Below are 25,063 nucleotides of genomic sequence, written 5' to 3'. Positions count from 1 at the left end.
ATTCCGTCAACGGATTTCGAATAAATTGTTTAATTGATGAACAGCTCCGTAGTCGTGGAAAAAAGACTTCGTTATCGCTTTTTGTTTAACAAGGAGGGAATATCGCATTTGCATTAGATGTAATATAATACAGGGAATATAATACATGGAATATAAAAATATAAAATGTATCATCGTGAACCATATGTTTCTCTTAGTTTTTTCAAAGTGACGCAAAATTCTGTGTAAGCTTAACACTCGTTCAGCAAAAAATTCGTTTTGCAAATAGCATTAAAACTTACATAATGCTCTTATTGAACATACAATGAAATTCCATTGCATTGAATATCGACATTTTCGTTATAATAAAACTTCATTCAATATTCAGTCTATTCAATGATCTTATTAATCCTTTTAATATGAAAAACAAAGCTTAAATATTAAACGAAAGGTTTAAATTTTACAAACTGCTTCTAAAAACATATTTGTAGATTATTTAAAATATACCAATGATTTTTTAAAGTGATTTTAACAATATAATACACATATATTCGCCCCGATATTTTTCCTGTCTACATCTCTCCAGGGAGGTAAAGGGGGTGTTATAGAAGTCTCAAACCAAGAGAATCTATAACTTGGCATATGTGTATATGTCTTAAAAATTTTTCGCGAACAATTAATGTTCGAAATAATTTACGCATTGCCATCCGCGTTTTGTAGGCTCTTAGTGCTCGTTTCTTAATCATGTTGTTAAATACATAGAGCCGTATTATTTACCAATTTATTTAGAACTACGCGCCGAGCTGAAATGATCGTGTTCTCATTATTTCCATTAATAAAAACGGACAGGAGAAGTGTCGGTGTGGGGCTGAATAGCTCAGTGGTAAGAGCAGTCGCCCGGCAAGCGAAAGACTCGGGTTCGATTCCCGATTCAGCGACTTCGCCCAGATATTTATCCTGTCTATATCTCTCCAGGGGGATAAAGGATATTGCTGCTACAAAGGAAGTTTTAAGGAACATCGGTAGCAGATGCTGACTAACGTTAACTTCACCCTTATACATAAAGTGCAGCAACGCCTTCATCTCCGTATCATTGACATCTTTCAGGAATATAATTGGATGGGGATGGGTGTTTTGTATGAAAATGCTCTCAAAATATGGACTGCATGCAGATAGTATGGTTTGGTGCGCCTTGAATGTCTCTCCAACACAAGCCAGGGTCACGTCACAAAGTGCCTCTCTAGCAAGTAGGGAGCTGAGAACCAAACTAGTTGCCTTGAACCGTCTACATAAAAAGTTATACTCAAACCCTGGCTAACTGAATGCCTCCCTAACCCTTAAATCGCTACCTCGCACACTTCCTCCGCGTACACTTTCCTATCGTCCTGACGATATCTCCCAGATAGATTAAATCGCGGCTCTAAACCCGCGCACAACGTCCTCCGTGCTTCTGCAAATGTGCCACATTGCAGTATAACTGTAAAACCCTTCAGGGTTCACGCCGCGCTACTATACGTGCAGAAAACATTTTTTTGCATAACTTTAGCGCCCGATCGAAGTAATCCTGATGTCACATTTATTTTTTTCCGGACTGGTTGTTGAAATCTCATATGTCTTTTTATATTGATTACAACTTTTCCACACACTCCGCAGCACTCTTTATCGATCTTTGAGTGCTCGAACTTGTTATCTTTCTTTATATCCTTTTTTTTTTTGTACGTTGTCCTTGTCGTTCCTGAAATACAAGGTCCCGTTTCAATGAATTCATTATGATAGTCATCGCGTCTAATCAGTTTAAAAAAAAAATTTATAAATGTAAAATTATAAAAAAAGTTTCAAAATAAATGTTAATGTTTCGAAAACAAGAATTTTTTGCGCGATAAATATTATTTTAATAATTACTGGTTTTTTGACAAAGCTAAATTATTTATGTATTAATAAAATTGTAATAAATTTGTATAATTCATCAATATACAAATAATATGTATAAAACTATAAATAATGGTTTTATTATCATATAACTGTAACTTTATATAGTTGTATTATCATATTTTATAAAATTGAAATTTAAACTTTTATTTTTTCGAAACTTTTTTTTACTAATTTACATATTTCAACATATAATTTTAAAATTGTCAAAATCCTTCAAAACATTTAAATATTTTGTCTTCAGATCGTCATTGCGAAAAAAAAATATTGTAGATGATAACGTTAAATGGAGCAGTCTATATACTTCCCAAGTCACACTCTACGTCAAATAATTGCAGAGAAAAGGGAATTTTCTTTATTACGTTTATAGTCAAAGCTCTTATTTTCTATCTAAAAACATATTTGTAGATTATTTAAAATATACCAATGATTTTTTAAAATGATTTTAACAATATAAATTTCAAAACATTAGAGAGATAAAAAAAATTATGTTTACTTGAAAAACGGAAAAATGTTAACATATAATGATATAAAAATCTCTATTTGGATTAATAATATAAAAATCTCTATTTGGATTATTACGATAATGCAATTTCTATGTTAGGGCAATTTTTTGTATATCGGCATTAATATTGTCACTGACTATGAACTTGTTACAGACTTTGAATTTCTCGTTCAGTGAAAATAGGTCTCTATACAAGGACTTGGATATCGATTGAAAGAGAAAGAGAGAAGCACCAATAACTCTGCCATTAATGATCCTAGAACGCAATCTTTTTTTTAACAAAGGCAGTTTTTTTAAATGTCAACTATATCTATATAATCGCACGATTGACAAATAATCTTGTATTCGATATCACATATTAATGCTTTAAAATATATTTTAATGAAACCAAAAGTTTTTATCAAAATTTTTGCAAAAATAATTAATTTTTAATTCTACAAGATTTTTTAGGAGATTATTTTTTCTATAAAAGATTCTATAAACCTCTTAGTATTAAATATTTGTAATTCTATAAGATTTTTATAAGCTACTTTTCCTATAAATTTTAAAAATTTGTAAATTTGTAAATTTTTATAAAAAGTGTCCATTTATATTACTTATTGCTGGTGATTTAAAAAAAATAATATTATGAAATTGGCCAACGCCAATGTGATGATCAAAGTTTCTTTCGAGTTAAAATTAAATCATTAAGACCCCTTCTTCCAAGATGTTTCTATAAAAATTTTCTAATATTGTTTTCAATTTTTACAATATTAAAAAGTTATAAAAAATTAAAATTATAATATTATTAAAAATTATACTGCTTTCCAGATCAATATATTACTGTTCAACCACGAAATGCCTTTAGATACCATTTAAAACTCATTTCTCTTTCTCGTATTTAATTCGCACCTTTTTGAGTCAAATAAACGCACGATCTACAGATGTTATACGTTTATTTATCGTCGCAAATATTTATTCATGATGTAAAGTTGCTCTATTGCTCCACGGACCACAAATCGTAATTACGTATCGATCGAAAGGTTTCTCTCTCAGTTGTGCTTTCTTTTCTTAATCTAAGGTCCACGGTCGCTTCTTGAGGTAAATCCAAATAACAGATTACTGCCATTTGCTATTTATTCAGTCACTGTTCAAACGGATTATCTTTGATCGCCATCGTTTCCTGTGATCGACAGAAATAATATTGCGACTTGACATCAGACAAAAAATTTCAGAAAATTAATAAGAGAAAATTCAAAATCATGTTAAAAATGTGTGTAACACGATATGTAACACAAAAATGGTATATATATATAAAAATAAAACGTGCATTTCATAAATCAAACAACAATCGCGAAGTAACAATTATGATGTGTGACATATTTGTACACAATATTTAAAATTGTCAGATAGTAAATTTTATTTATAAATTACATACTGTATTATATGTATTTATATTCTCACGCACTTGATTTTCTGAAAAATGATATTTAATGCTAATAATGATATTTAAATATTCAAAAATGACCGTAATTAGAGACTCGTCTTAATTACATTGTAAAATGACATAATTAGAAATCAGTTTTAGCTACATTGTAAAACCAAATCTCTCATTGAGGATTAATATTTTACTTAATCTAACGGAAACGAGATTCATCGCTTATATGAAAATTTAAACGGCTGAGTTCTTAATTTAGCAAAATGTTGTATTCCTAGTTAACATTTCTTAAAGAGAAATTTTCCAACAAATTCGAGCTCGACGAAAACAAATTAACGAAGGAAAAGAGTTAAGCTTTTTCCGAGCAAAGCTACAGGATGATGCATAATTTATTTAACTATCAAAATTATTTATCACATATGTGATAAAATATTATCCCATTAATTTATCCATTTCAAACTTGTATATATAAAAAGACTGACGTTAAATTTACATTCACTGAAAGAAGGCCAATTATAATTGCATAATAAAAAATTATAGTTAAAATTTCTATTTTTATAGTTATTACGACTATAATAGTTTGTCAAATGTGACAGATAGATGTGAAAGAAGCATAATATCATGTGCAATTATACTTGCTCTGACAAGAATCGCTGTATAAGCAAAAAAAACAGCAGATTATCATGTGCTTAATAAATACAATTGCTTAGATGATGCTCAGTTGACAGCATAATTAGCAAAACAATGAAATCTACAGGTGTTCATGAAACGTCACTTGGTATATTCAATAGTCACGTGCTCGGACTTGTTTAAAAATTGATAAACTAGTAACATAGCCTATGCATATGTAATCACCCGTTATTTCCCGGTTGAGCAATGAAAGGTCGACCTTTCGTTATAAAATTTTCTCTCTACTTCCCGCGGGTGCGTTTTTTCCGAATCTCTCTTTCTTTTTCTCTTTCACTTTTATGAAAAGATGCGTTGTTTTCCATGATGTTGCAAATAGATTAACACAAAAACATATTCTAAGTATGTAAAAGACACGTGCTGGTCATAAATAGAGAAAATTGAAAAATCATATGTAAATTAAACAAGGAATATAAAAACATTTTTAATATTCTGATTTAGCATCAAACGTAGCTATTTAATTTCAGCTTAAGATATGTAACAATATAATTTTTATATAAGTCCAGTAAGGATAAATCGAACTGTTGCGCCTGACATAGAATTCGATATCAATACGTGACGACACATTATATTCATACACAATTTATTGACGAGTGAGAATTTTTCTCTCCCTCTTCACGAGTTTCCAAATAAAAACATCGTATATAATTTAACGTATGCAATGTTACTTGATGATATAATACATATTTGAGAATTCTTTTTTTTTAAATAGAGAGAGATAAATAAATATATTTTCAAAAATTAATATTATATGTATTAATCTAATCAATTATTTTGAAAAATTAAAAAAAATTAATTTAGGTATAATTTTTTATTCTCACATCGAAATTAATTTTAAAATTTTCAAAAAAGCAAATTTTTGAATAATTGATAGATAAATGTAAATTTATTTTTTTCCTACATCTTGATTATTTTTCTCAAATTTTTAGAAAAATTAGTTAAATCATTGTTACATATCTAATTTAAATTTTATCATATTTATAATTAATGACATATACTCATTTATAAAAGATACATATTTCTCAAAGGTCATTAGCCAGTCCTTAGCCATGCATGATTTCTTTTAAATAATCCTTACGAAATACTTTATGTATTATACGGAAATACGTGAACCATCTAATAGTCTAATAATATCGTTAATTACGAGGTTTCTGAAATCTAAGTTTGCCTACTTTGCTTTGGGAACACGTCTTAATACCAATACATTTCCGAAAGAAAGAATCAAATTACAGAGAAAGCTCCCCTTCAAGCTTTCAATTCTTTTTTCCTTGTTTCACTAGTAACGGTCACCCAAGGATGAAACAAACATGCATCTCACACAAGTAAATCTCCCTTTAGAAACACATGGTCTGTGTACGCACTCTCTATCGGGAGATAAATTCTCGTCCCAGGAATATACTTGTGGCTACATCGCGTATTATAGGCATCCTAAACTTTTTAATTAAATACATCATGTCACCTATGTATGCGAATGATCATTGCGCGGAAAATCTTCCGATTCGCTGCAACCGAGAGTGACCTTTGGCCTTCCGCTGTTGGAAACTCGATATCTCATAAAGAACCGTTTATCCTTCAAGCGACGTGAGAAACAGTAACGTAAATAAAAAGGAGTAATAATGGCGCGAAAGGATGGCGCATCTACTATTCGCTAAATTAAATATACGGTAACACAAAAATGCAGAATTCTAAAAATTAAAAATACCGTAATCAATAATTTGTTTAATATTTAATTCGATATTCAACGATATATTCGAGATTGTGGCATTTAACATACGTTTAACAAAATAAGGTGCGTCTCTCTTTAACATGCTCTTTTACACGCAAACTTTTCACATTTATCGGAACTCGGCGGAACCGCGTCGAAACGAGCTTCCTTTGCTATTCATTACGCAAATGCATTCTTCAAGATAGATCGGTAAGTAATGTAATAGCTCATCAATGGTATTTGTCTATAGATGTGGGCGACGTTGCGGTACAAGATATTTGGATTATGTATATATGCTAGCTAGAGAATAATAACAATCTATTAAAAGAATTAAAAGTAAAGGAAGAATATGTGAAACAACCTCTCTGCTTTAAGAAACTGCAAATTCGCAAAAAAACTGCTGAGCTTTTCGACGTTACTGACGATTAATTAAGGAAATGTTTAATCCCCCTTTCACTGTGAATTTATCATGTCAACATGAATCGAGCCAGTGTAAATTAATGAGACAACAAGACACGAAAATAACGATGGCTTGCGTCAAAGTATTCCAAGAGCTTGAAAATAATTTGTGACATATCGAAAATTATGGTAACAATTATAAAAGATACGACACCTTAATTAATAATCTACGCTATTATTTCATTGAAAAAATGCGATAATCCATAAATCTTTAATTGCCCCGAAATTTCAAATGTGCAAATATTGTCACAAAAGTGATATGACAATTGCATGAATTTTAATAAAACAACGGAAAAGTTATTGTTGCATCTGCATGACGGTAAATATTTCAACACCGTGAATGTATGCAATTTTATTTTGTTACACGAATAAGAGAAACTTTGTTGAGCCTTACAATGAATTTTTCTTGAGCGATTAAATAAAAATATGAAATGTATAATATGTAATATAAACTGTAAAAATAGTGACAGATAAAGAGCGAGTCATCAAATAAAGCTTTATCTCTCGTAGCAGAATAAAAATTCAGTATTACTTAACACTTAAGAGAAAATTAATTTTCGTGACGTTGAAACTTACAAGATTTCTATTTATTACAACAGGGAATTACCTCTGCTGATGCAATGTAATTCTGTTTCATACTAATTATAATTTATTTGCAGCATTAACGAGTTGTGTGTGACGCAATCGAATTTATGACGTAGTCTACGTCACATATTTGAGTTAGACTATACAAGAATGTAATATTATTTATTACTTATCTTCGTCAAAAAAAATTATTTTTCCAACTTTAAAATAATTGAAAATAGTCTTGCTTTCGTATCATCTTTTGAATATTCTAAGTTATTCCTTTTAAGTATTTTAAATATATATATTATTGAATTTTCTTTATGTTTCAAATCAATTTCAAATCATATATTCGAATAAATTTATTGAAATAAATTATAAACATACTAATTAGATAACTTTATAAAAAATTAACAGATATATGACGCAAACATAAAAATAAATGTAGAGATTTAAAATTGATGTGATATGAAAATAAAATTAAATATGGTGCAATTGAGATCTTTAGATCAATAATTATTAAAGAATTATACAAGAATTGTGTGTTGATTTTTAAATCAATAACTATTAAAAAGATTTATAATTCAATTAATTTTATGACTGAAAAAAATCAGTGATACCATACTTATTTGACTCGATAATATTATAATTAATGTCATTAAAATTAATGCATTAATTAAGTAATAGAGAAAATTAATAAATTATATCATGAATAATAATATAATATTATGCTGCAATATATATATAAAGTTTTCAATCAGTAGCAGCTATTATTGTTTCATTCTATAGTACTTAGAGCCATAAATATTTTCATATCTTGTATATTAGCATAACAGAAAGTAAACATGCTTCCGCGTAAACATGAGCATAAATTAATATCGCTCGTACATGATGGATAGCTAAATCGTCAAATTAATGTGGAAATTAACGTGAATATTAAATTGCGAATATACTTTACGAGAACCACGAAGCTATCGCGCAATCGAAGCATTATAATCTAATCGTTCGGAATACATTCGAAAGAGTTGTATAATTCCCAATTCTGTTTCTCGCACATTTATTCGCGTTTATCCGCGTTTATGAATTGAAACCGCATTGACGTACATTCAATACAGCTCTATCATTATGAAATCACCTATGAAACGAACAGATTTTCGTACAATCTAACAATAAATTATAATCTATATGTTACATTTGTATAATATACGCCGAATATAATTAAATAAAAAGAACAATCTTAATAATCTCAGAAAAAGCGTAATAAATAATGCAATTTTAGGGAAATATTACGATATCATTATATTTGCATTTTTAATTTTATATTTGAACCATATTGCGAGTGTGTGTGTGTACGCGCGTATTTTCCAATTCATTACATATAATAATTTTATTATAACATCGTTTCATCAAAAGATAATTTATATTCAACAAGCAATAAATAATAATAAACCACGCATTTCAAAGTCTATTTAACTACAATTTTTGTTAAAAAAACCAAAAAATTGTTTTAAAAAATCAAATATAAATTATACTTGTGTATATTTATTATTAATTAATTAAATGCTTGATAAAAATATAATTGATAAATTTTTTAAACATAATTTTTTAAATATTAATATTGTATTTAATTAATATCATTAATTTAATATACGTAAGAATAATGTATTTTCGCGCTTGTATAAGGTTCGCCTCGTTAATGATACATAAACGAAGCCAAAATTGCCAACTATGTTAGCCTCGAGGGCACCTATACACGTTGGTAACTTTCCGGAAAATGGTCAAACAATGGTGGAACGGGGCAAAGCGCGGAGACTCATAATTAGATTGTTAACTAATGGGGACCACCGCATGCAAATAAGTACGCGTGATACTACGCACAAGCTGGCGTAAGGCATTCACGTGAGACCTTCTCAAACAGAAGAGACACCTCTATCTGTATCTATAACACACGTATTAAAGCGTGTAATACGACAATATTTTGGATAAGTAAAATTTGATCAAATTGTTAATTTTGATATGTAAAAAAATCGAATTATTTGTAATAAATGCCAAATTAAAAAATTGAAAATAAATTATCCAGTTTAGTTTACTAATATGAGAAAAAAATCCAAATAAATATTTTATGAAAATATATCAGATATTGAATATAAATAATCAAACTGAATTTTTTAAATTTGAATTTTAGAAATCTAATTTTTTATAATATTTAAAAAAGAACTTATACTGTACGTATTTTAATATATTACATTATTAATCTTATATATACATTTATTATATATTATATAAATATATATTAATACATATAGTATATATTATATAAATATATATTAATCTTATGTATACATATATTATATATACATATATTATATTATCGATTTAAAATTTAGGGATCAGACATAATGAGAGAAAGAATAAAAAATATTAAACGTAATAGGAACATAAAACAAGAAAGTTACGTAAAGGATTGTAAAGAATTCCTGATACATTCATATCCGATTATGTATTACAGATTGAGAATGAAGATTGAAGATTGTGAAATATGTTCAATCACGATAAAAAAATTTGATTTCTTTTTAATTCGGATTAGTTAAATTCTAATTTCTAAAATTTTCAATCTTCAATGCATAATCTAATGTTCTTAATCTTTTTTGTAATCTATACTAGAAATACGCGCATGAGAATAGATTGTGATTTAAAAAAATACATAGTAATAATTGCGTAATGTAGGGATCAAGCAAAAAAAATTTATGGTGTAATTTTAATAATAAATCATATCAAATCTTTACTCGCAACGTGTAAAGCGTTTCTCAAAATAGAAATCTTTCTCTCTTAAGCTTTCCGCCAGATATATTAAAATTCGTTATATTGAAGAACACGCCCCCTCGATACAATTTTCAATTTATTCTCATATTAAACTTATCTCAACGTTTGCTCACGGGTAAAAAACAAGAAGAAGAATGAAGTGAAAAGTGGAAAGAACAACAAAGTAAACTTTCAAAAGTATAATCGCATCGTAACAAAGAATATTAATAACAACGATCTATATATATTTGTTGTTAAATTTAAAAAATAATTGTATAAATAGGAATTCATCAATCTTCCCATAACTAATAATTGTATTATTATTTTGTCATACATATTAATATATTATTTATTACGTATATTTCTTGCAATTAAAATAATAAATATTTTATATTATAAATTATATAATACAATATTTTCCTGAATTCTATAAATAAATTATTTAATAAAATTAGAATTAGGAAAACATTGTAGCAATATTATTCAAATATTAATGATTATTCGTATTCTTAAGCACTTTAGGTACTAGTAAAGATACAAATTCAATAAACTGGAAGACAAAAGATAAACAAATAATAACATGTCTCACGACTCGCAGTCATCTCTAAAAAATTAAAATACAAATTGTATCTACTATATTTTTACAGATGCTTGCATTTTAATATGTCAAGCGTATATATACATACGGATACAAAATGTTATAAAAATGGTCATAACTCAAATAAAAAAAAGGAATAACCTAGCAACAATTTCCATTTGCTTTTGATGTATGACTATCTTTTCGAACATCGCCAACTAACTCAACAAAACAATTCGAAAAATAATTAAACGGAAATTAAATTTGATTAACAGAACCCTCCCATTTACACCTCTCTATTTTGCACATTTTCGTATCTATCACGAAGTTGCTGATATATTTAGACACTTATCTCAAATTTAACTCGGAATAAATGGAATAAATCTATTAATTTAAGCCAATGCAAAAGTAAACAATAACATTAATATCCGATATATTTTTAAACTAAAAATTATAAAAATATAACATGCCTTTCTAGCAGCTATCATAATAATTTATGTGACATATGAAAAAGAAATAAAATTTATAATATAGTACACAATAATATAATCACACAATATAATTCTTTTCTTGTAATAAATAAAATAATTTATGAATATTATGAAAAATCTGAGAAAGTTTATATAATATCGGAAAGTGCAAAAAATGTTATACGATATATAAAGTAATTCTATTTTACTCTTATTTCTTTAATATATTACAAATGTATGTTATATTATTTTATATCACATGAAAGAGCCAAAAAAGCATAACGCTTCAGAGATTCTGGAGGCTGCAAAATTAACAAAGTCGATCGATATGATTACATTTCGACAATTTCGCAACTCTAAATATTACATACATCTCTGCAGGCGTTATTGCATTCGCTTCACTACGCGCTGCATTAGAGCGGGCTTAGAGGAAGCTAATAGAAATTTACCTGTTGCATCGGATACGTTGCGCTACCGACAAGAAGATCCCATGCCCACGCGAAGATTCGTGAGCAAATGTGCATTGACGTCACCGCCACTTTATAGAGTCTACTGCCGGTGGACTCTCGTTCACGTTCGCTGCCAAGATTATGCCGGTTATGGCGATCTCGCGTGCACCCTGGACGAATGACGCCTCGATCGGTCGATTAGTGGCACCACCGAAAGAACCCGGCGAGCGATCACATCTTGGAAAATTACTCCACTTCACTCGCGACTCCCTTCAAGTCCCGGCATTCACCGCGATGGATCCTTGGATGCATCCTTGGACGATATCGGTAACAACCAGCACGATAATAACACGCGATTCCGAGTCCTTGGAATGTCTCTACTCGATTACGCGGTCACTCGATTGCGCGTGCCATCGCTCCGCAATTTTCCCGGAACGTTTAACGATCATTTACGCTAATTCACTGGAACGTAACGAAGGTTGCTGTGCGTCACACGTGTGGTCAAACTGCGATAAGCGTCACTTGCTCGAAACTTGCTCTTCGCTTCGCGCTTCGAAAAATTGCGCCCGCTTTCACACAGAATTTTGATCGTTAAACTCGCGATAACTTCGCTAATACATCTTCGCATCTCTTTTTAACACCGAAAAATATCGAAATTTACGTGAAACCACAAAATATTTCACTCGCACGACAAGCACGACTTCGGCGACGAATCGCTTCGACACGACTGCATAAATGTTCGTCGAAAATGAGAGAAGGGATAAAAAGCCGACTGCACTGTACGTAATCGTTGTAGCAATTATATAGTTTTCACCCCGACGCGAGAAAATCGCGCAAACGACATCTCGTTTGCGAGCGCGTACGAACTACTTGTTGATCAGCGCCTCCGAGAACGACTGCCGCATATGATGCGCGTCACTCTGAAGTTGGCGCCAACTCCGATAGGTTGATTATTAAACGTTATAACTGACCATGGTCGCCATGGCTACCGTGAATTCAAATTGCCGCAGATAAGTCTTACATTATTTAGCGACGATAGAAACCCCACGATCGACAGCTACGGGATCGAAAATTGAGTTTGAATTACACAGGTATATTTTAATCTCGCTTAATCACGGAATAATCAAGTTGCTCTAAATTAAAGCGAAAGAGTTCTAGTATCGAGGGAGCCAGGAGAAGTAATGACGTAATTGTAAAACGTTATATATACAGAGAAAATTATGCCGAGAGTCGCAAAAGATCAACGAAATATCATAAGTATTCAGAATTTTGGAACATGCTAACGCTAATCACATTGCTCGTGACATTATGTAAATATGAATTGCTTGTGCGCGCAGGATTTCGTCCTCCGATAATCGATGGAGATAACAAGCGGGAGCCATCACGAGATCGACGATGCATCGGTGACGATTCGCGCTTCGTCGATGCTTGTAGTGCTTTATACACGGATGCGGAATCTGTCGAGGCGCGATTTGCGCGGGACGAGCTGTGCTCGAGATGTTGATCCGCACAGATACTGCAACAACACACTCCGACGAGAGACCGAACGATACTGAAACGTAGAATGAAATTGCACCCGTGCCATCTAGACGCGCCGCAGACACGGTTGACGTGATAACGTTGCACAAGTGCCAACGTGCAATCGTAAAAATTAAATTTGTCAACCTAGAAAAAAAATTAAAATATTCCATTGTACGTATAAGTACATATAAAGTCTTGCATATATAAATCTTAAAATAAAGTGTCTTATATATGTACATATAAGTACGTATTTATAATAATTATATTATGTTTATGTAGTTTCACGCTTAAGTTTAAAAATGTTTAAAATATATATATGTACATGTATGTTTTTTATTTTTATTTAATTTATGTGAAATATCTAGAGAATTTCGTCTAAAATTTATCTAACAATACATATTTTAATATTGATATTTATTTTTATGCTGAAGAACTTTGGATATTATTTAATACTTGAGGATATAGAAGTATTTCAAAAATAAGCTCTAGTCTTTCTTCAAATAATTTTGAAAAGTATGAATTTCGAAATGAGATGGTAATTTATGACAATATTTCCATTAAACGAGCTTGTAGTTTAATTATTTTACAAGATCAGTTAATAATACTTAAAGTGTACTTATATGTTTACTTATAAAATTTATTAGTATATATTAAATATTTAAAACTAAATATTTATTAGTATATATTAAATATTTTATAGCAACTGTTACAAATTTATAACAATGCACTTTTCTTATATTATATATTTATAATTATTCGAATAAATTTTTTTCTTTTTGACATGAATTAAAATCAAATTATTTAATTGATATAATACTAATTTTAGAGATTTGTACGTACATATGTTCTAACAAATATATGTAACAAATTTAGTATATTTTTTTTTAGAAAAACAATTTTCTCTTTCTATCAGAGGAGAAATACTAATTTTAATTGTGCAGTCCAATGAATAGTATAATTTGAAATATTATAAAAATGTTTTCTTAATACTTATATATTTAATTATATATATTATACATATAAGTTATTTTATATATATATATATATATATATATAAATTTTTATACAAGTTATTTTAAGAAGAATAGTAAATATTTTATATAAATGTAGATTTTGTATAAATTAATATATCGTTGTTTGAAACTGATGTAAAAAACCATTATAAGAGATAATGATTTTTATTTATATTTATAATTATTTATTTGATTCAAAATATTTGATACAAAAATGGACAAATAACTATTAAAAATATAATAACTATTATAAATAATTTACAATTGATATACTTTGATATAATAATTTACAATTGATAATTGATATAATTGCTCGAAAGTTTCATCGCCATGCAGTCTCAAATGCACTTCGCACAATTTTTATGATAATAATACATATTATAAATTATTTGTAATAATACATATTATCAATTCCATCTATTGACAATTGAAAATGTTTATAAACTTTTATCAAGAATGACCGGTACTCTAATTTTCCAAAATATTTACTACTCCTCCTAAAATATTCTCTATATATAATAATCGGATTCTAACTTATTAATTGATAATTATAAATTCTTTTGTTTAATGATTAGTATAAAAATTAAGTCAATTGTAATTAACAATGATACGATGACGTGCTAGATCGTAGACGCCGCAGCATGCTGTGTGGAGCATGCGCATTACTCATGCGCATTACTCCTGCGCATTGATGTTAAGTTAACCGGTGTCATAAAGGTTAGAGAGGTGTAAAGCGTAAAATAACGATCGTTCTTATCACAGTGAAACTTATTTCCAATTTTATCAGCTGTGGTAGTTACATGCGTGGTAATAAGATTGATCAATCATTAGTGAGAGAAAAGCAATCACGCACGATATCGAAGTAAAGTTAAAAGTATTACGTACAGATATACATAAATTGCCGAGTTCATCCGAAGAGAAAATTTAGGTTAGATTGTTGGATTTGGATTTGGTTGTTGGATTTGTCACTGTACAGAACGAGAACGCTATTTACGGACGAAGAAGACGGTTTTGCTTAATTGCGAATCGTGATATAACACTATCGTATCGAATAATACCAAAAAGTATCATCAATGAGCTCTCAACAAAGCCCAGCCGCTCTACAATCGTCTGTCGATCGCGAGAAGGTTTATACATGGATAATCGAGCTGTCAAATCCGGATACCCGGGAAAATGCTTTATTGGAATTGAGTAAGAAACGCGAAACGGTTCCCGATCTGGCACCGATGTTATGGCATTCATTTGGCACTACAGCTTCTTTGTTGCAAGAGATTATCAACATTTATCCTGCAATCAATCCTGCAACTCTAACTGCTTATCAAAGCAACCGAGTATGCAATGCCTTGGCGCTTTTGCAATGCGTGGCCAGTCATCCGGAAACAAGATCTGCTTTTCTTCAGGTAAGATTACGTTGCACTTTTTGAAAATTACTATATCAAGAGACAAAAATAATATATATAACACATAGTAAATAAATATGACCTTGGTCCATAGATGTAAAATTTAATATAATTTCTATTAAAACCATGCTATATTTAAATTGATTTTGTTAACTGATTCTTTCTTCAGGTTAAACATTTCAAAATCCGTCTCTATTAATGGAAAAATTAACTTACGCATAAGATTTCAAATTGATATAAAGATAGACACTATGTAATATTTGAAATATAATATTTTCTGGCTACCTATTTAATCGTCAAAAGTTTATTTATTGAAATTATATAATTGCAAACTGAACATTATATATTTATATTTGATTTTAGGCTCATGTTCCTTTATTTCTATATCCCTTTCTGCATACTGTAAGCAAAACACGGCCATTTGAATACTTGAGACTGACAAGTCTCGGAGTGATTGGCGCACTTGTCAAAACAGATGAACAGGAGGTGATTACTTTTCTGCTCACGACGGAAATTATCCCACTGTGTTTGCGAATTATGGAAAGTGGTTCTGAATTGAGTAAAACCGTAGCAACATTTATACTGCAGAAAATTTTATTGGATGACAGCGGCTTGTCTTATATCTGTCAAACATATGATAGATTCAGTCATGTTGCTATGATTTTGGGAAAAATGGTTCTATCTCTAGCAAAAGATCCTTCCGCAAGATTACTTAAACATGTTGTAAGGTGTTATCTAAGGCTTTCTGATAATGCAAGGTGAGTATTATAAAACAAAATACATGTGAAATATTAATGTTAAAATTTAAGAAATTAAAATATGATTTTGCATGTAGAGCATTGTTGGCCTTAAGACAATGCTTACCAGATCAGTTAAGAGACAATACATTTGCAACGTGCTTGCAAGAGGATCAATCAACAAAGCATTGGTTGAGTCTACTTCTTAAAAATTTAGAAACTGGCCCACAACCGGGTCCGCCAACCCAGCCGGGACAAGATCCTCGGACAATTGGCATGTCGCCTCTCACTTCCTGAACTTTTCAAATTTCTGATTTTTATAAGGTATGTTGCATATAAGAACGAACATCGAAGTATCTTTCTGTGAATTGTTCTATATTTTTTCATAATAATTAATGGCTATGCCATCTACATATTTCATAAATCGTGCTGTGAGAATTAGTAATAAGCATATCGTCACTTTGGAACTCAAATACATGATAATTGTAAATATTGTATAGATATTTGTGCGGCAAGATCTAGCACAGTTACAATTTTAATATAATTTGAATTCAACAAATGTCTATTTTTTTCTTGAAGTTTAGGGCCATTAACTGATAGTGTTGACAACAAGTTTATACAAATCAAAAATGTTTTGCGCAAAAATAAGATATTACGTATGATATAAGAAATTTAATGACAAACACATGTGCTAAGATATGTTATAGATATAATGTAAGATGTATTACTAACTACTATAAGCTGTATTTTAATGCAGAGCTGTCTACATTTTGGGACGATTTCCATAAATCAATGTCTATTGCCTCCCATTTACGTCTTGAGATCTTAGCAACGAATTGCTTGACAATTATAAACAAAACACGCAGCATTCTGTCTCAGGTACAGTGCATCTTTAACGCGATGTATTTCATATCTCCTGATTGCCAAATGTCAATGTTTAAAAACGCGACCTCCTTAAAATTCATTTAAATAATTTATTCAATAACCAATTCAATTTCCCGATATAAAAAGATTTTTAAAGAGGTTGCATTTTTAAAACATTATTAACATTTGGCAATCGGAAGATGCGGAACGGCATCGCCTATTACAGATACGTCATACCTGAGTTAAACGCGCGTCTTATTTACAGTTGTTAGACAATTCGTTGTTAAGAATCTCAAGATGTAAGTGATAGGCGTTGACTTTAGGGAAATCGGTCGAAATGTGCAAAACGTGGACAGCTTTGTTTTAATATATAAGAATTATATATAGAAATAACAAAATGTGTGATTATTTATGTTTAACTGCCACATATATTCTGATATATTTAACGATAGAAGCATTTTATAATAAAATTTAAGAATTATTCATTGTTTGAAAATTATTTGATTACATAAAAATCATTCTTTAAGAGATACATATATACAAGAAAGAATAGACATGCAAATATTGTAGTTAATATTTGAAATAACATTTTTCATTTATTTTGTATATTATTATGAACCTAATTAAATAGATAATACGTAATGCATTACATACAAAATCATGTAAGCAAATTTATTTTACTGCCTTTATTTATGTATACATATTTTTTGTATAAGATTTATACAGATAAGGCTTAATAGTTTAAATTTCAAGTTTTATAGATTTCAAAAACCTTTAAATTTATGAAATTTGAACTAGAATGATTAAAATCGATTATGTAATGGGCTATTAAACTGAGATATATTCAGTATATTAAATTATTAAGTCTTATATAAGCTCCTTTATAAGATTAATTTACGCGCGTGTGTATAATGAGATATATTAGAGAAAGTTAGTTAGTCAATCTCGTATCGTTGTGATTGATCAATAACAGGGTACACTTTGTATGAGAATTAAACTACTAAATCATTACATAATATATCATCATTTATATATATATATATATATATATATATATATATATATATCGCCAAATAATTGCGCGAGTCATGGTTTAATTTAATTTAATTTTAATAAAATGTTAAGTTGGATTCATATAAATATAAATTTGAATTATATGAACATAAATATATTTTATTTAGTTAAATGCAATTGTGTGAAAAAAGAATGAGCACTAATATTTTGAAAATGTTTGTGTTGTCGTATCGCTTACATCACTCTTCATTTTCGTAAGTTCAGTCTCATTCTGTAAGGAAAAAAAAAAACATATTAGCGCGATAAGATTTAGCCTAATTAAGGATCACGGAATATACATACATACCGCTTTCTGATGATCCTTCGAGCGTAGAAAGCAGTGTATAACAGGTGTAAATAATTTTTTGTCTGAGCGACTGTACTTAGACGGTCCCGTGAACCACGAGACTAGTAAGCCTATCAAGATTGTAGTTAAAAAACCTACCCACGTATACCAGAGATATGACATTCTATACAAGAAGAAAGGTTGTTCTCTAAAAAGATAAAAATAGTTTAGTTATACAAGATACGAAAAGAATCTTTGCGCGATTCTTATAGGAAGAATAACTTGATAGACGTACCTGACAGCAGTCTCGACGATCGTTGTTAAATTTCTGACAGTACTCTTCAGTAAATCGGAACATCCCTCCACCGATACTGGTTTCACCGGGAAATAGATTGATCCGCTGGAAATCGCCGCTTGTGAACCAAATGAAATCCAAGCAACCAAGTTCAGACTAATTAGTGTACCGACGAATGCTCCCTATTCGGATAAAAAAATAGAAAATTATTCAGCAAATACAGAATTTCTTAGTATTGGTTTAATTTTAATAATTTGACAAGTTACTTGACTCTAAATCTGTCACGAAAATTAATTATTTAAGACTTTTGAATATTTAAATATTTTTATTGAATATCTTAATTGATACTATAAGACTTTAAGTCTAAAACTTTTATATAAAATAATCGAATTTTTAAAGTGAATTGTTAGAGAATAATTTGGATATTGTATATATATATATATATATATATATATATATATATATATATATACACATATACATATATGTGTGTGTATATATATAAGCGATATTATAAAACTAAATTTAAATTCTAATCGATAAAATAAACATACAAGTGCTTGCAATTTCTTTGCAAATTTTTATTTTCTTACTATTGAATTGGCCATCGGAAAGAACATGCCTAATGTAAACATTCCAAGTAAAGGCCCAGCGGTTATTCCAGATAAGCTCTTGCCAGCCTGAAAAAGTCAGTATTCTCCGAATTAATTGAGAATTGATTTGTCTGAGCGACTATACTTAGACGGTCCCGTGAACCACGAGACTAGTAAGCCTAGAGAATTGATTTATGGATCCTCAAAAGTGACCCAATATTTTGCGAGTAGAATATTCGCATCTCTTACTTGAATCAGACCGCTTAATTTCTCTACCATAAAGACGAGGCCTAGGCAAATGGCTCCTATTATCACAGCTATAGCTTTCATTATGCGACTTGCACCGACATTGGAGATTGGTTTACGGAAACATGGCTTAATCATATCTTCATAGATCACACCTGACATAGAATTCAATCCGGTCGACATTGTACTACAATTCAACGAACGAGTATATTACATAATTGGAAAAAGAGAAAAATAATTGGATAATATGGAACATAAACAAAAAACATAATCTCTTTGGAGTCTATGCTATTATGGCTTTTACTTATCCCAGATCTGATTATTTCCATTTTGATAAAGTAAATATTGCAAATGTCTCAAAATGATCAAAAAATTGCAAAATTCAAAGAAAATATATCTTATAATATTTAATACTACCTCAATGCTGCGCTGAATACACCGGAAACAAATAATCCTGGTAAACCTGGTATTGTGTGTGATAATTCCATCACAAAGTATGGTAACAGCTGATCGGCTTTTCGTATTTGCTAAAACGTAATTTTTGAGTAATTTTTGTGTAATATTTATACATTTTTGGACCTTCTTTAGCAAAAAGTCTAAACGTATTCACATTAACAAAATTTTAAGTTAAATACCAATCACAATTTATTCATAGAATAAAAAAATGATGTATAATAATGTAGTCAGTCAGTAATTAATGCAATCGTAAGCGATTGTCTAATAAATCACTTCACAATTCCATTCATTATGAGATAGAATTTGACAAAGGTTCCAACATTCTTCAAGTAATCATAATTCTAAGACAATACATTTCATGTAATAAAAAGCGAAGATTAGTAATAAAATGATTAAAATAAAAAATTTTTATAGATTAAAAGGCAATTCACATAAATAATATTGCCAACTATAAAAGAATAAATTGAAACACGTTCAACTGACCGCTATGATGATCATGATATCAAATGTCATTAGATTAAAAATAATATACGTAGATTAAAAATTTTTTATTTTTCCGATTTTTTTTTAACAGATTAGCAGTGGAAGAAAGTTCGTATAACTAGTAAATTTAATCAATGCTATAAGGAAGGCTTGTTTAGAACTAAGAAAATCGCAGGTGATATTGCGTGTTTTACAAATCTATAATTTTAAAGAACATTTTCTGAAAACATACAAATGTTTCCCTTTCGGATCCTCTTCAGTGGCAATGCTGATTTAATAGAATATATAAAAGAGAGTTCGAAAGGGACCGAAACGTTTGTATGTTTTCAGAAATTATTCTTTAAAATTAGATTTATAAAACACACAATATCATCTGCGATTTTCTTGATCCTAAACAAGCCTTCCTTATTGCATTAATTTATCATTTGGCCCAATTACATGTAGATTTATTTATTTTTTTATTATTTTATTTTTTTATTATTTTATATATATTTTTAATTCATTGTGATCTTTGTTGAGTAAGTTTAAATTATCGACACAAGTTCTCGAATTAATTTTTCTTCAAAATTTATTTATGATTTTACGAATTCTTGCTCGAAATATTTTATTTTATGAATTACTATGTGTTGAAATATTTTTTTTTTACCTTTGTCATGATAGGATCACAATCATAGAAGGCCGCATAAATGACGATTCCCGTATAGCAACATAACGAGACAATGCTGGCTATGCCTACGGCCATTATCATAATTGCCCTAGATATAAATAGAAATTAGCGAGACGCGCGTCGCCATGCATCATGAAGTATTTGTAGGACTCACACGTTGGATTTCTTCAAATTTGGCATTGCAAGACATCTCTGCACCATTGCCTGGTTCACCGAACACGTGGCCAACCAATTTAAATAATTGCCGATTACGACGGTCCAAAAAGTGTGCCTTACTGTAGGATCCGGATCCATACTGATTAAAAAGTAGTAAGAGAATTGGCGACATTTATTGCTTGATAGTTAACTGATGTATATAGAAATTGAACGAAATGGTAACATTATGATTGTGCAATATGATATTAAGTAATTTTGAAAAAAATAATGATTAATTGCATTACATAATTGAATTACATATAACAAAAATATAGAGAAAAGTTAATGACAGTTAATCGTATATATGATATAATAATAAAAAAATATGGAGAAGAAAAGAAGAATTTGTTCGCACTTGAAGAATTCGATTCTTCCAGTATCATCATTCCTTTTCCACACCTCTGCCACACCGCCAACTCTCGCTGTGCCAAGTACAGCAACAGTAATGGAAGCACCGAACATCACTGCCGTTTGAATGGTATCCGTCCAAACGACCGCTTTCAGGCCACCCTAAAATTAAAAAGAATATATATTTTTTCATAATTAATTTATAAATGTTAATTTTTTTATCACGATATCACGTTGAATATGCAATACTATCATTTCTTTTGAAATGTTGTAGACTAAATTTTCTCTTTATTTTGCATCTTTAGATAATAGATAGATAGATAATTTTTATTAAATGTAGTTGATTTTTATTTTTTATATCTTTCTCATATGGTACAAAAATTTCAGATTAAAATTTTACTATTACATGTATGTACAGTAATACAAGTTCAAAAGTTTAAAATATCTCTTCAAATAAAAGATATCGATACTTGAATTTATAAGCAATGTCCTTACTAGTGTCGTATAGAAAATGCATACGATGCAGACAAGCAACGCAATCGTATAAAGATCCATTCCGGTTGCCTGATTGAAAGCTAGCGCCGGTACGTATATCACCATAGGTATATAAAGCAGCTGCAAGTGTAAAATTATTCGAAAAATGTTGAATTGTATATAGAATTGATGCATATCAAACTTAACACTTTGATAAATTCTGAATATAATAAAGATTTGTTACATATTAAAGACATATAGTGTCTTAAAGATATATAGTGTCTAGAAGAAATTTGGCAGTTTTAGCAAACGAATTTGAATTTTTGGAATAAGGATTTTTTTATGTGTTTGAAGAAATAAGCTTTAAAAATGAGTTTTAAAATTTGCAAAAATCATGAAATTTTTTGGAATTAAATTTAACTCACCATTTTGATAATAAAAATAACAGATCCCATAAGCCTAATCACTCGATTGAACCTCAATTCTAGGTACTGCAAAAATGTAGAATTAGCAATGTTCATGATTGTTGTTATATAGACTCAATGATATGTTACCTCGTAAGATGATGTAATTCGAAGTCCATAGAAAACCGGCAGATATACAACTGCCATCGTAATAGACACAAAAGTATCCGCAATCACAGCACACCATAATTGCGTACCGTAAACATACATTTCTGACGCCAATCCCAACATCGCTATACCCGATATGTAACTGCAATTTTAAGATCTTTCTTAAATTAGCTTGTAATAGTGCAAATTTAAGCCATATTAATTTCTCAATCAATCTGTGATAAATGAATAAGTTATTGGAATTTTTTTACTAACTTTTATGTTGTTGGATTATTATGATTTGTAAAACGATAAGCTTAATGATAAAATTAATATTATACTGATTTTTATTTAAAAATTCAATTTAATATTATACAACTCAATTTTAATATTATATATAATATAAACATATTAATTTAAATTAAAATAATTTGCTCCAAATAAATTTATACAGTACTTTATTATAAAACAGGAATCACATAATATAATAATTCTTTAAAAATGCAATTTTGCAGTTTTATTATTGCGTAATGCAATGTATATACTTCGAGTCCGAAATAAAAATGTACAGATAGCAGTTGCCGTTAATAAAGCGTATGATTAAGGGGGTGCTCTTAAAACGAATTTTCTTATTTGAGTATCTCAACACGTGAACCTATGACTATTAATAATTACAACTTTAACTAGAGAGCCTTGACAGCCAATTGAGACAAATGTCACCTAATGTGTCCTATATATTTCCGGTTCACAGTTTATATATAGGACAGTTCCTTTATTAATATTCTATATTTTTTGTTGTAAAACTAGAAATAAATAAAACTATTTTCACATATATTTCAAGGTATATAAAAAATATATACATTATATAGATCTCTGAACTATTATTTGTAAGAGTTAAACTAAAATACTTGACATGGTTGAAATAAGTTTGGATTAAATTTTTACCTTGCTATCAGTGACATGCTTATCGGAAATACAGACATCTTCTGGCCGCCCACAAGGTACTCTCCTACAGCGTCTGCCTTCTTCCTGGATGCATAATACTGATAAATGCCTATGAGGGCAGAAATGCCCAACATACTGATGAACACAATTGAATCAACCAAGTCAAATGACTGGCGATTTTCTGTCGTATCCATTGCTCTTCAAATTTATTTGAACATAAAAATATCCCAATCAGGTGTATTCACATCTGCTCAATTTTATATTTTAATATCACGAACATTTTAATATTTTCGATATTCAATATTTTTATTATAATTTTATATTTTTTATTATATTTCGATTGTTATTATAATTCAATATTAAGAACACTTATATAAAAAATTCACAAACTGATACAGAGAATTAATAAGTCGCAATTATCTTTTGTCACATATGAATTCTTTCACATCTCGCAGAAATGTGACAGTTAAATCTGCATTTTGGAACAGCTTCAATATTCTAAAGATTTCAAAATCACTATGAAAATTTGCACAAAATCAATTTATGCACAAATTAAATCTATGCATTAATTAAATTTAAATAGCATATTGAGAAATAAAGTATTACAAATTATGCTTTAGTATAATTTTCTTTATAAATACTTGCAAAAATTCACGAACGACACAAACACATAACACTTCTTATAAATTTTATGGATACTTTGTAAAGGATTACGTGTCACAGACGTGCTTGCCAAATCTTTTCAAGAGACACAGTAGTAATGATAAATCACGATCAACTTAAAATAATTAAAATCACGAAACTTTTGTAAGATTAAAAACGCGTGTTATTTCGATTCGTTTGATCTTGCGCGAAATCGAGATTTTCAGATACAGAGATTACGATTGCGCACCGTTTCTTCTGTGCGCTCTATGAAACGTCTGCACGACGGTGAAAGAGCAATATGTTAAGCGCGACTCCACGAGCTACGATTGAATAATTGCGGATTCTCCGCCGCCGTTGCTCTATATCGTGTTCACTGCCACCGCAATGATTCTTTATGTGAGCACAAAATATATAGCCTAAGGAGCAAAAAAAGAGAGAAGACAAAGCTGGAAGTCTATCTTTTTCTAGTAACAAATATGAATAATTAGAATAATTGAATGTTTCATATGGATATGTCAAATTTTAATTCTGCTATATAAAGTAATATGATCAAGTAATATGATTTAATATAAAATTATGATTGTTATATATTGAAAGAAGTCATATTTTTATAAATTATTATAAATTTTATAATATTTAATCCTAAGAGACTATGAGTATCACTGTGTAAGTGTGAATAGAAAGAGAATTCATCCTACTATCTTTTCTCCTTTTTACGTCTTTAAATTATAATATTGTGTACATAAAG

General features: G+C 29.5%; 3 protein-coding genes across 4 annotated transcripts in view; 1 reads left to right on the top strand and 2 right to left on the bottom strand.

Annotated features, from left to right (window-relative positions):
• Nucleotides 1-12,271, bottom strand: part of LOC105256745 (cAMP-specific 3',5'-cyclic phosphodiesterase) — a 316,988-nt gene extending 304,717 nt beyond the window's left edge. Inside the window, exon 1 of the mRNA XM_025411912.1 lies at nt 11,544-12,271. Coding sequence (XP_025267697.1) covers nt 11,544-11,618 — 75 coding nt within the window. The 5' untranslated portion in view covers nt 11,619-12,271. The remainder of the gene's footprint in view (nt 1-11,543) is intronic.
• A 2,879-nt stretch (nt 12,272-15,150) lies between these two features.
• Nucleotides 15,151-21,307, top strand: LOC105256748 (CCR4-NOT transcription complex subunit 9). 2 transcript variants are annotated; one of them, XM_011266960.3, is made up of 4 exons: nt 15,151-15,477; nt 15,841-16,235; nt 16,313-16,538; nt 21,151-21,307. In XM_011266960.3, the coding sequence occupies exons 1-3, from the start codon at nt 15,151-15,153 to the stop codon at nt 16,509-16,511; spliced, it is 921 nt and encodes a 306-aa protein (XP_011265262.1). In that variant the 3' UTR covers nt 16,512-16,538; nt 21,151-21,307. The 2 variants fall into 2 exon arrangements, with proteins under 2 accessions (XP_011265262.1, XP_019884808.1); XM_020029249.2 differs by lacking the exon at nt 21,151-21,307 and having other exon boundaries at nt 16,313-17,560.
• Nucleotides 18,186-23,959, bottom strand: LOC105256747 (sodium-coupled monocarboxylate transporter 1). Its single transcript, XM_011266957.2, has 13 exons — nt 23,671-23,959; nt 22,729-22,888; nt 22,600-22,665; nt 22,196-22,315; nt 21,708-21,862; nt 21,312-21,452; nt 21,137-21,245; nt 19,969-20,078; nt 19,555-19,738; nt 19,306-19,392; nt 18,713-18,894; nt 18,439-18,625; nt 18,186-18,363 (listed from the first exon to the last, which is right to left on the bottom strand). The coding sequence occupies exons 1-13, from the start codon at nt 23,862-23,864 to the stop codon at nt 18,292-18,294; spliced, it is 1,767 nt and encodes a 588-aa protein (XP_011265259.1). The 5' UTR covers nt 23,865-23,959; the 3' UTR covers nt 18,186-18,291.
• Nucleotides 23,960-25,063: the final 1,104 nt, after the last annotated feature.

The sequence above is a fragment of the Camponotus floridanus genome, unplaced genomic scaffold, assembly GCF_003227725.1.
Source record: "Camponotus floridanus strain SB8 unplaced genomic scaffold, Cflo_v7.5 scaffold45, whole genome shotgun sequence".
NCBI lineage: Eukaryota > Metazoa > Arthropoda > Insecta > Hymenoptera > Formicidae > Camponotus > Camponotus floridanus.
The sequence above is the reverse complement of the archived record's forward strand: the minus strand, read 5'-3'. Positions and strand labels throughout refer to the sequence as shown.

Bases quoted from the DNA above. Each gene is read 5' to 3' on its own strand.
- LOC105256748 (XM_011266960.3), top strand. From the start codon at position 15,151: ATGAGCTCTCAACAAAGCCCAGCCGCTCTACAATCGTCTGTCGATCGC. The intron at 15,478-15,840 runs GTAAGATTACGT...ATTTGATTTTAG, and splicing joins CAAGATCTGCTTTTCTTCAG to GCTCATGTTCCTTTATTTCT. The intron at 16,236-16,312 runs GTGAGTATTATA...TTTTGCATGTAG, and splicing joins AGGCTTTCTGATAATGCAAG to AGCATTGTTGGCCTTAAGAC.
- LOC105256747 (XM_011266957.2), bottom strand. From the start codon at position 23,864: ATGGATACGACAGAAAATCGCCAGTCATTTGACTTGGTTGATTCAATT. The intron at 20,079-21,136 runs GTAAAAAAAAAA...ATTACGTTTTAG, and splicing joins GTGATCCTATCATGACAAAG to CAAATACGAAAAGCCGATCA. The intron at 18,364-18,438 runs GTATGTATGTAT...TTTTCCTTACAG, and splicing joins CGAAGGATCATCAGAAAGCG to AATGAGACTGAACTTACGAA.